This window comes from Gopherus evgoodei, chromosome 1 (genome assembly GCF_007399415.2).
Source record: "Gopherus evgoodei ecotype Sinaloan lineage chromosome 1, rGopEvg1_v1.p, whole genome shotgun sequence".
Lineage (NCBI taxonomy): Eukaryota > Metazoa > Chordata > Testudines > Testudinidae > Gopherus > Gopherus evgoodei.
The window spans coordinates 216,753,959-216,766,018 of NC_044322.1; the positions used below are offsets into that span (position 1 = coordinate 216,753,959).

General features: G+C 48.1%; 1 protein-coding gene across 6 annotated transcripts in view; it reads right to left on the reverse strand.

Moving 5' to 3' along the window:
- Window positions 1-11,589, reverse strand: part of LOC115636301 (rap1 GTPase-activating protein 1-like) — a 56,677-nt gene extending 45,088 nt beyond the window's left edge. For 4 of the 6 annotated variants that reach the window (XM_030536228.1, XM_030536221.1, XM_030536237.1 and 1 more), the window contains exons 1-3: window positions 8,418-8,520; window positions 3,543-3,636; window positions 3,016-3,051 (exon numbers count right to left, since the gene is read on the reverse strand). In XM_030536228.1, the coding sequence (XP_030392088.1) occupies window positions 3,016-3,051; window positions 3,543-3,636; window positions 8,418-8,461 (174 nt within the window). In that variant the 5' untranslated portion in view covers window positions 8,462-8,520. Of the gene's footprint in view, window positions 1-3,015; window positions 3,052-3,542; window positions 3,637-7,707; window positions 7,730-8,417; window positions 8,521-11,511 lie in introns of those variants that run through there. The other 2 variants (XM_030536247.1, XM_030536257.1) reach the window with 2 other exon arrangements.
- Window positions 11,590-12,060: the final 471 nt, after the last annotated feature.

Genomic DNA, 12,060 nt, shown 5'->3' on the forward strand with positions numbered 1-12,060 from the left:
AAATTAATTTCCATCCAGAGAATTACACTGAGATGACATTAAGACTGTAATTACACTCAGTGATCAGGAAATGCCAAAGTTGAGGTTGGACATGCACACTTAACCTTACCCCAGTGCATACATATTACATTACAAGTTTTAGTTACATAGTCACATGCTATTTTTCATTTAATATCATATACTACACTATTTTAGTACAGTCTCAGGTACAATTTATAATATTTTGATTTCCTGTTTAATTGCACTAATTTAATTATCATAACAGTCCAATTTATCTTTATAAACTTGGGCCCAAGTTATCTGCTGATGGAAACAGACTTGGTTCCATTGATTTCAGGGGCACTGCACCCAATTACTCTCTAGAAAAACTTTAGTCTTTACACTTTTTATTGATAGTTTCCTTCTCTCTACTGTGTATATTGTAATAACAGTAAGCCACAGTCATAAATTTCCTTTTCAACTACCAGTAGAGCTGCTTGAAATGTTTTTTAAAATTGAAAAAAAATGCTGAAATTAGTTTTGTTTTGAAGGGTTTCAAATGAACCCATCTTCCATTTTTTCAAAAATTTTAACTTCTGTTGTTTTGCTTTCTTTCCCTGTTAATTTTAAAAAAAAATTCACCGTGGGATTTTCAACAGAGCCCACATCCCTCACTTGTGCTCCCTAAATCTCTTGAGTGCTTTTGAAAATCCAAACTTCAATTTTCAAAAACTAACTGGGGGAAAAGGAAAAGAGAAAAGAAAGGGGAAAAAACAAAAAATGAAAAATAGTAAATGAAAAATATTGTTTAAAAATCATTAAAAAGAGATAGTGAAAACTTTCACAACAAATGAAAACAATTTTTTAATTTTAGAAAGGTAATTTTTCTATTAAAAAAGCTGTATATTCAAAAATTTTTGACTAGCTCTATCCAGCAGCATATCCTCCTTAGTGCAATTCTGGGGATGAGGCAGCTAACTACAATGCTAATTTAGCTACACCCATATGCACAGTAGTCTTCATTATATGCAACAAAGAAGCTAATTTAGCTGCAAAATCAGGTGGCCTGTATATGCAAGCAAATTCTCACCAGCTTTCTGTGTGGTTCTGCACAATCTCTGGCACACAAGTCTAAGAATAGTGGATGAAATCCCCTTCACAAGAAGGGCTTCACCCTAGGCAGCCATTGATGTGCTAGGGTGCTCTCCTCCTACAGAGTTTAGGAGGCAGGTTGGGGGAGAATTCCACACTTTATAATGTGCACTTGAGCTAGGCAAAGAGCTCTGCATGTCCTTCCAACACAGAGTTGCATAAGACCTTCACTCATGTACAGCATGTCCTTCTATAGCTATGAGAAAATCTGCAAAGTGTACTGTGCCATTTTCAAATCTTTTCTCCACGCTCTGGCTGAAGGGGGAATTCAAGCTGTTCTCCCGTATACCCGGTAAGTGCTCTAACCACTGGGATAAAAGTTATATGGTGGGGATCTGTCACCTCCACCTCCAGCCACTTTGTGTGGCAGAAGGCAGGCCTGGTTGTGGACTGCTAACAGAGCTAGGCTCCTAAATCCAGGCTGCCAGGAGGCACTTGAGAGGGGTGGGACTTAGGACACACCATTCTCTTTGGCACCATTTGGCTAGCTTAGGCAGTTCCCCGTCTAGGGCACTGGCATTTGTGAATCACATTCTGAGGTGCCTCTCTCTCTCTCCATGCATTGAAGAGGTGCCTAAAGGCTTGTCTACACATAAAGCACCACCGCAGTGCATCTGGTGAAGATGCTCCGTGCTGACGGGCATATGCCAATGGGAACTCTCTCTCGTCGGCATAATAAAACCATCTCCATAAAAGGTGATAGGTATGTCAGCAGAAGAAGTTCTCCTGCCAGCATAGTGCTGTCCACACCAGTGCTTATGTTGGTGCAACTTGGGTCACTTATGGGACAATTAGTTTCCAGTTTCACTTGTACTTTTTCATTTAGAAAAAGGGCTGATAGCTGAAGGTCAGATTTTGCCACCTTTACTCACACCGAGTAATTCCTTACTCTGCAAATAATCCCAGTAACACTGTTCACAGAGTAAAGTGCAAGTTATCATGCACGAAGGTGGCAGAACCCGCCCCTTACAGCTCGGAGGTGTATACATATAAATACTGCACACAACTTCTCACTCACTAAGGGCTAGCATGTACCTTTAGTTACAGCCCTGAGTATGGGATGGCACATAGATGCAGGAGAAGCACTGGGAAGAGAGGCACAATTCTTCTCTGAATTCCCCTCTTCTGTTGCAGCAGGGAGCTATTTATTATACTGTGTTTCAGGGTACAGAATCTTCGCCCTTATGGCCAAGCCAGCTCTGCTGCCTAGGCAATTAGATTGTAAGTGCTTTTGGGCACGGTCTGTCTTTTTGTTCTGTGTTTGTACAGCACCCAGCACATTGGGGTTTACAACTGGGGCTCCTAGGCACCATGGCAACACAAATAATAACATGTGTAGGCGGAGCCACCCAGTCCCTTCCCCTCCCCTACTTGCAGGGAGTGTACTGGAAGTGCAACCCCTGCTCCTCCTCATAATGCTGCACCAGCCAAGCAGTAATCATTACTATTCACTACCATCAACTAAAGCAGTTTCCCAAGGGACAACCTTCTAACACCCAGATAGACTATCTCAGTGAAGTACAGTGATCACCCTTAAAAATATATAAAGGGCAGAATTAAGGTTTCATATTAACTTTGGCACTTTTTGACATTTGAATTCTGAACTCTGCACCCTTAATGTTCTCTAAGGGACATATATTTGCATTTAAATTAACTGTGTTTGAGCCCCTGAACCTGAGGGAGGTGACAGTGACGCCACCCTACCAGAGAGTCAGAGGGGGCTGGGGAGAGCCAAGACTGGGAGAGCAGACCATGCTGGTCAGGATTGAAGGGCACAAGTGAAGCTGCTGTGAAGGTGCAGGGACAGGACAGGAATAGGAGCTGACAATTATCAGTTACCAGAAATTAAGGATCCCAAAGTTTGATTGAATAACTGCTCCTCACCTGCATTTTTTCAATCATTTCAAACAAATCCACAGTCTGTGAAGAGAAAAGGATGACATAGAAAGATATCTGACATTTCTATGAGAGAGAATGTCATCTGCAGTAACACCAGCTATAAGAAAAATAATAAGGGTCCTCATGCTTCAGGGCAGAAATTATTCATCTGCTGATGTCAGGAAGGAATCCCTCTCCCGCCATGGATGGCACAGTATTGAATAACTGGCCAAGTGCATTGTTTTCACCTTGCACTGTTAAAGGCAGAATAGCGGCCTGATCTGGTATTGGATGAGCCAGGATTCTGGACTAGATGGACCATTAGTTGCATCTGAGTGGCCTGCTCTGTTATGTCAAGAGATGGGAAATTAAACTAGATGGACCAGTTTTTAGGGCACTCACTGAGAAATATATATCTGTGCCCACAGTACACACACTCCCACTGTTCTAATGCACATTGCCTGTCCCTCTCCCCTGTTCTCAGATGCTCTATGTATATTCCCATTCTGGACAGGGAAGATGCAGCTCCTTACCTTGTTGTGAACAGCAGGGGTAAGTGCAGTCTGGGGGTCCTGGACAGGAGAGTCTAAGATGTCACTGATGCAGCGCTCCACTTCATCAGATCTCCTGAAGGGAGACAATTGCCATTAACCCTTATAGTATCCAGGATGCCAATACTCATATACAGTCTCTCCAGTGGTTCTCCCTGCCACTGGATCCCGCTCTGCCCACCTGCACTAGCTCTCTGACAGTTCCCTTCCCTGTGGATATACGTGCTCGGCCAAACCACTTCCCTGCTCCAGGCTCCTGATTCAATGGCTGGGTTGCAGCAACAAGATGGTAAGTCCTAGATGGAACAAATGCTGGGAAGCAGGAAGAGGGGAGGGTTCCCAAAAAAGGGGACAGGACCCAGGACTAGCCTCTGAACTATTAAAAACTGTCTAGTTCCTAGGAATCAGCCACTTTGAGACTGCTCAGTATCTGAAGAGCTAAAAGCCCTTGGAGTCACTGAAACCAGAACCTAAAGACAAGCCCACTTGCTACAGCCTTGCTGCCAGACCCAGGGATGAGAATATGCCTGAGCCAGCGCAAGCAAAGGAGAAAAGCAGGGGTCAGAACTATCACTGCTAAGGGGGTGAGCAGAGCAGAGCTGAGGAGGGGCTCCTGCCTTGTAAAGTTGCCAATTGTTGCAAATTAATCATAATTATGGCCCCTGCTACAGGCCATCTTGTGATGATGTGAAAAGCTGCAGCCGTTATGCTATCTGTGTGAAGAAAACTCAAACAGCAACCCTAATGATGTCTAGCTGTCTAGGGGAAGCTGCATTACACTGCCCCTCCTGCCCAGGTTGTGGCCCAGTACCCCACCACCCCCAGGGCTCCTGCAGGCTGCAGCAGATGCATGGGTCAGTGGCCCCTGTGCGCCCTCCGGCTCCCCCTCCTCGCCGCGCTTGAGCTCTGCAGCTCCCGGGCATGTGAGTTGCCACCAGGACCAGTGCTAGGGGTTTGAACGCCCTAGGCGGACGGCAATTTCGCCGCCCACGCGCTGGTCCCGCGGCTCTGCTGGAGCTGCTGCAGTGGTGCCTGCGGAGGATCTGGTGCTCCGTGGCTCCGGTGGAGCTGCTGCAGTCGTGCCTGCAGGAGGTCCACCGGAGCCCCGCGAGGAGCTGACTGTCTGCAGGCATGACTGCGGCAGTTCCACCGGAGCCACGGAGCACAGGACCCTCCGGCAAAACAGCGCCCACCAATTATTCTGGCGCCCTAGGCGATTGCCTAGGCTGCCTAAATGGTAGCGCCGGCCCTGGGCACCACTGGGGCGCGGGGCCCTGAGCCTGCTCCAGGATGGGCAGCGGTGGCTCACACTCTTGGGAGCTGCAGAGCCCAAGTGCGGAGAGGGGAGAGAGAGCCGGGGGGCGCACAGGGGCCGCCGCCCGCATGCATCTGCTGTAGCATGCAGGAGCCCCCCAAGCAGCCTGGGCAGGAGAGGCAGGGGCTGTGGCTGTTCCCTGCTAGCGGCGCTGCCGCTTTTGCAGGGCTGCCGCTCTCCCTGCTCCTCCATAGCTGGGGCTTGCCGCCCCTGCAAGCCGACGCTCTGGCTCTCTGGTGCCTCCAGAAGGCAGCTCCTCCCTGCCAAGCCAGGGCACTGCTTTTTGTTACTCCCAACCACTTGGCACCCTAGGCGACTGCCTAGATCGCCTAGTGGTTGCACCGGCCCTGACTCTACACTGTCTGTAACTACCAGGGCACAAGCAGTTTTGAGGGCCAAGAATCCCGATGCCCCACATTCTACTGCTGTCTCTTGAGTACTGGTGCAACCCACTGGCAATGTGCATTTGGTGTCTAACTCTGTGGGCTGATCCACATAGAGGGTAACGGCACGCGTCCCCCATTAGTTACACCTACAGCTGAAGTACACGAGATCTGTATTGTGCTTCTGAAGGTTGAAACCCTGCTAATGACACATATGGGAGTAAAACAGTATAAAAGTTAGTCTAAGCAGCCTGGAGTAATTGTTGGCATGTCTATATGCAAACCACTGTAGTTAATTTGAATGTTGTACTAATATTCATTTTATTTTTTATTTTTTGTACTTGGTTAATGGGAGCGGCTCCTTTAAGAACAGGGCCAGGCAAACAGAGTGCATCTGAGACTGACAGCACAGTGGGGGAGATTTACACTGTGTGTCCAGAGAGTGGATGACTCTGCCTGTGTAAACTGCAAAGGAGATCAAAATTTCATTTAATAAACTCATCTCTCCAGAAAGAAGCCTCATTCTCAAAGGTGCAAAATTACTGCTTTTGCGGGACTGAATGCCTCAGTCACCTGTAATGCGGTATAGACTCAGCATCTTCCAGTTTGATCCTGCAGATCACCAGTTTGAATCCTTCCCTGCTCAAAAAGGATTAAAAGTTGTTCCCATCTAATGGATCTTCAGTGGCCCCTCTATGAGATGAGTCTGGCTGAGTCCCAGTTCCAAACTCACCACCATGCTTTGCACTCAATTGCAAGCTTTCGGGGCCAGGGACCGTCCCTTACTGTGCAAATGGAAAATGCATGGCACAATCGGACCCCAGTTTTGGTTGGATCCTCTAGTTAGAGCTCCTTCAGCAAAATCACCTAACTTACTATACATCTGCCAGGGCTGGCAACAAGACAAACACATAGCGGGTGGGCAGGGGCCGGGGGAATTCAAAAAAAGTCAGAAGACAGGACAAAAATGGGACTTAAACTTTTAAAACAAATTTCATGATTTTTGGGAGACTGACTCATGAATTTTGAGCTTTGGGGCTTGGCAGTACTGCAGGCCCACAAGGAAGGACCATTTCTCCGCATATGTGTTTGTAGGAGAACTCCAAAAATCTTCTACCCCAAACGAGCGGCTCTCCTTGTCGTTGGCAAAACTTTGTCTTTTGTGAGTGTGTGTTTTTTTTAACACCCCTGGAAGACAAAAGTTTTGTTGTTCAGTTGCCAGTGTAGATCTAGCCTAAGCCACACATTCTTCTATCAAGGAAGAACAAAGTGTCCCAGGCCAAACAAAATCACAAAAGAAACTGGACTGGGAAAGAGAAGTAGCAGAAGGCCAGGGGAGGACATTCTATGCTATATTAAAATTTATTGAGAACTGTTTAAATTCATGCCACTTTTTTTAGAGATATTTCTTTATGCAGAAATGTTTCTTAACCATACAGCTGTACTACCTTTAAACAGAAAAACAGGAACCCACCCTTGGAATTATTCTCACTATCTACTGCTTACATTTTAAATAGAAAAGTAGCTAGGCAATCTTGACCTGCAGCATGCACGGCTATTCCAGTCCTTCAATCTCCACACTCAGCCCTGAAATCCTGTGGAAGACCCTTTATAACCCTCTCAGCTATCCATCTTCACAAATACTCTGCCAGTGCATCTCCAGCCTGAAAATAAAACCTGCACATCCACTTTGACAGTTGTCACAAGTCCTTTAATTCCCCTTCCACAGGCATTCGTAGGAGTGATTTGTTGCTCTCTGGAAGGGAAAGTGTCCAAATCCTCATGAACCTATTCTCATAGACGCTTGTGGTTGAAGGGTACATGTGGCTATCTTGAAGGCTCTTCATGGGCTTAGGAGTCCAGCCCAGGAGCAGAAACAACACTATGTGACTTCAGGGACTAGTCAAATGGCCATGGCAAATTACAGATAACTCAATGTAATAGCCATGGCCAATAGTTGGCAAATGACCCTCTTAAGCTGAAGTATGTTCATGGGAACTGTTCCCTGAAACATTTAGAAGAATCACCGAATTCATAAGAATTAGAATCTATCTGCAGGTAATTCACAGCTAGAAAATAGGTCTGAAGAAATCAAATAAAATGTTTGCTGAGGAACTCTTGTCTTGACCTGCAGCAGCCCTTGCTAGTCCAGTCCTGGGCCTCTCTCCAGTGCCCAGCTCTGCCAGTCATGCTCTTTGGGGTTTTGGTGATCACATCCTAATCACAACACCAGAGCATGTAGTAGCTAGAGCTTTGCATTCCCCAACACTGTGTCACAGATTGATTCCTGAACTCCAAAGGAAAGAGAGCAAGACAGAGGCAGAGAAGTGAGAGTGAGCAGCTGCCACTGATGAGGCTAACACTCTTGCTCAGTGGTTCTCAACCTATTTACCACTGTAGGCCACATATGTGGCCCACAATGTGTTATGTGGGCTGCATCCAGTACTACCTGTATGGCCCTGAGGATGTCACATGGACTGCAGCTCTGTGCTGATTGGCCCGCAAGTGACCCATGGTCCACAGGTTGAGAACCACTGTGTCTTCATTCTTTGTCTAGGATTTCCTCTAAAGGCCTCTGCCTCCTTTTGCCTCTGGAACAGACAGACAGAGAAGGCATATTGGGTCACATGGTAAACTGCCTAAACTCTCACTCCAAGCTCTATTAGTCATTTGGTCCACAGCTATGGTCCATGCCCTGCGGGCACACCAGGTGTTACACTGTTCTGTTCTGGAAGGAGAAGTCCTGAGGAAAATGCTGTGCACCCATCCTCAAACACCCATCGCCATCTCCAGAAACATCAGAACTGGGGAACTGCGTCTCCTTCTAAGGGGAAGGAGGAGGGAAGAAAGTGAAGTCTCAGCCTTTGAAGGAGAGCTCATCCTGAAGAAAACAATCAGTCACTCCCCCACCCCAGCCCACAATCCACACAGGCCAGGGAAAGCCTTCTCTCTGCTGGAGAAGGGAGAGGAGATTGTCCCAATATCAGAAGGATGAGGATGAGGCTGGGGTGATGGAGCATAGATGCATATGTGAATTTCCCTGGAGGTTTCCCTCTCTAGTTTTAACCCACTCCCACAGCTTTGCCAGAGTTCTGGCAGGAAGAGGCTGCATAATGCAAGGTCTGTGAGAGGGAGCCAGGGGCTGGTACAGGTACATACCCTCCATAGGCTCCGAAGGTGAAACTGCGCTTCCGAGAAAACATTCTCTACTCTTCTCTCTGCTGAAGTGGATTCCTGGCTCTCCTGCTTGCCAGCTTCCTCTCCTCTTGTCTCAGCATGCAGCAGGGCATAGACTCACCTCCCCATCTCTGGAGGGCACAGGCTCCCTCCTCTGTCCCCCCAAGCCCCAACTCCCACCTGCTTCTCTTTCCTGAGACACACTTCAAATGAGAGAAAGGAAAGAGCTGCTCACAGCTAGGGCCGAGCATGAGCCACATGAGGGCAGGAAGCTCCCAGGGAGACACTGCGGGACACTCTGTGAGCAGCAGAGAGTGAGAGCATTGCAGTGAGAGACTGAGAAACAGGAGGCAGGGAGAGAGCAGAAAATAGTGTGAGTCGGCGGTACTGTTCCTTTTCCATGGCTTGGGGAGTTCAGCTCTCCCCACACATCCTCTCCTGCCAGGCTGTTGAGATGAGGACCTCCAGGAAGGGGAATCTCAGGTGGGAGCAACAGAGGGACCTGATGACTGGCTGAGGAATGTCAGGGATTCCCAGAATTTTCTGCCAGTGGGTAAAGTGGCAGCAGAACCTGAGAGGGGGAGAAGAGTCCCCTATTTCCCTCCCCTCCTTTAAAGTAGGGTATTTCCCTCTCAGCCAGCTTGCCATACCCTACAGGAAGAGAGGGTCACAGGAGCAATCCCGGACTGCCTCCCACTCCCTACACCGGGAGGGAAAGGCTGTACCAACCCCTTCTAGCTCCACCCCCTCTAGGCAGTAAATAATACATAATGAGGAGACTTGGCATAAAATCTGTCTTGTGGAATGTCTATTTGTTGGAGTGCACAGCTATGGTATCGGGCATTTCATACCTTTGGCAGGTCAGGCCTACCCACGTTTCTTTGCTTTCACATCAGTACAGATTCTCCATCCTGGTAGAGACTGTGGTTGGGGGCACTGTCCCCCACGCCACCGACATACACACATGGTTGTGTTTACCTGTCTGTGGCCCTGTCGCTTGGGGACTTGAAGCCCTTTCAGACACATTTCCTCTCTGCCCCCCATCTCTTCCCCTTGCTATGTGAGTCCCAGTGCCACAAAATGATGTAATGCTCTATCACCACATAACATCAAGACCTGTGACAGAAGCCACTGCAGCTGGTGAGCTCCCGTGCTCATCTTGAGCTACTTTAATCACTGGGGGAGAAAGAGGAAGAAAGAGAGAATGGCAAAGAGTGAAAGGAGAGACAGAGAGAAAGATAACAAAAAGGGAGACAAATGGAGGTGGGAGGAGGAGCAGTAAAGAAAAGAAAGTCACAGGGGGTAGGAAGGACCAGAGGGTAGGAGAGTCACACAGAGTATGGCTGCATGTCCTATACAGGAAATGCCAGATATAGTTGGGGTAGAAAGAAAGAAAAGGAGAGAGGGTGGTATAATGCCTCCTGTTGGGGACATGAGTGTGGGAATGTTGTTCTACTGCCTCCAAAATGTTCTTGTCATGAAAGGCCAATGGAATTGCAAGTGACCTGGCTGTATATCATTGTCCAGGTCAAGCATAGATGCCCCCACAAGCAACTCCCATCTCATAATGCTGGGAACATACAGAGAAGAGAGAACAAAACAAGTGATGAAAGCTAGCTAGTGTATCTTCCTGTGTTCAAAGCAGAACCTGAGGCATCACATACAATGAGGAGCTGAAGCTGGCTGGAAGCTTTAGGACCCAGCAAAAACAGATCATGGCTTATTCTCTCTGTCTCTGTCCCTCCATCTCTGTTGCTGGGGAATGAGAGGAACTGTGTACTCACAATGTGGGAATTTCTGAGTGGGAAGGGGAGATTAGCTAAACTAGAAGAAAGAGGGAGCATATGGGAAAATGAAATGTAGACAGGTGAAGGGTCTTGTACTGTGAGGAGAATTGCCTCATGGGGAGTGGAGATTAGAGCTCTCTTATTACTGGTTCCCTAGGTATGTTAGGCCTGGCTTTCATTTCACTACATCACAACTTTATAGAACCAAAGGACACAACCCCAATATACAACTGCAAAACAGCTCCCTCAGCAACTCAGCACCCACAGATCCCCAGCTCACAATCTAGTTGCAAACAGCCTCCCTCCTCAAACAAGTCACAACTCCCTGCCACTTGCAGCCCCTCAGTATACTACTAATACACTCCCAACAATCACTGCCCTCAACTTGCACTCAAGCCAAAGACTGCCTGTAGGTACGCACTAAATACAATGATGCCCCCTGACTGTATGGGCATATGCATCCAGTTGTGTTAATGAGTATGTTTCAGGATGTATGGGTCAGTGTGTGAGGTCATTCATTCTGAATATGCGTAAGTTTGAGCTGGAAAGGTTTGGATTTACTCTAATACAAATTGATCTCAGCGCCATCCATCTATTAATTGAGTCATTGTAAGCACATCTGATGTGAGACATTAGCTCACAGAAGGGAATACACGCACAGGCACAGGCAATCACACAAACATAACCTCTCAGACTGTAAACCCCTCAGTCACAGAAACTGTCTCCATCTGTACTCATTAATACTGTGCAACGTTAATAAATCAGCAAACAGCTTCACAGGTGCAAGCCACACACACACAGAGCGACACACAAATCCACATCTGCACACAAGCATGTCCGCACAAATGCAGACACACACACCAACACACAGTCCCCTGTGCCAGTGCCAGATGTGCACAGATGGCATCTCCCATGGTCCATCTGGGCTCAAGATTTGATGCCATGAGGTTGGGAGGATAAAGGTGAGATCCCTCAGACACCCCCCCCCACCTGCCCAGTGTCTCTGTCTCACTCCCTCTCCACTTAGCCTACCCTACCACCTTCTCTGCCTCTGGCCAACCCCTGCCCCGCTGAGCACTGCATTACAGCACAATTTCTTTACAATATACCCTAGAGCCACCTCCCCCTTGTAACTGAAACTCCCTCAGTCAAGCTCCGTTCCCTGCACCGTGCCAGGGGGACCAGTGTCAACCCCCTGCCCAGCTGCCTCTGCCCCCGCTCCGGATCACAAAACACATTTAATTGGCATTGCAGGAGAGGAGAGAATGAAAGCAGCTGCGCTCCCCTACCTGAGCTCTGCTCTCTCATCCCCGGCTGGTGAGCGGATGGAGACACAGGGAGTCCAGCTGCTCCCGCATACGCTCCCCCCTCCTCACGCTATCAATTATTCAAGGAGGTTGCAGTGTCCTCTTCCTCTTGCTCCTTCTGCCTTGCCCTCCCTTTCCGCTGCCCCCACCTGCGGAGAGAGGGAGTACAGCGGTCACACGCCACACCAAAGAGATCCTTCTTCGGGGGAAGAGCCCCGCTGTGCTCTTATACAGGGAAAGTGGATCCTAAGGAAAGGGATCAGCGTGGCAGTTCCCTGGGGACTGGTCTTGCAAACCCTCCAGGATTGTGCTGGAGCCTCCAGGACTTAATCTGTATTTAAAGATTATGTCATGTGATGGAACCTCCAGGAATATGTCCAACCAAAACTAGCAACCCTACCAGGGACTGGCATTCACAAGGCAGGCACAGCACTGGCAGTGGTACCCTCCCACAGGCACCCTGCCCCCTTCCAACACCATAACCTCAGCTCTACAAAAACGACCCAGGATTTTTGTTTTGTTTTGTTTTGT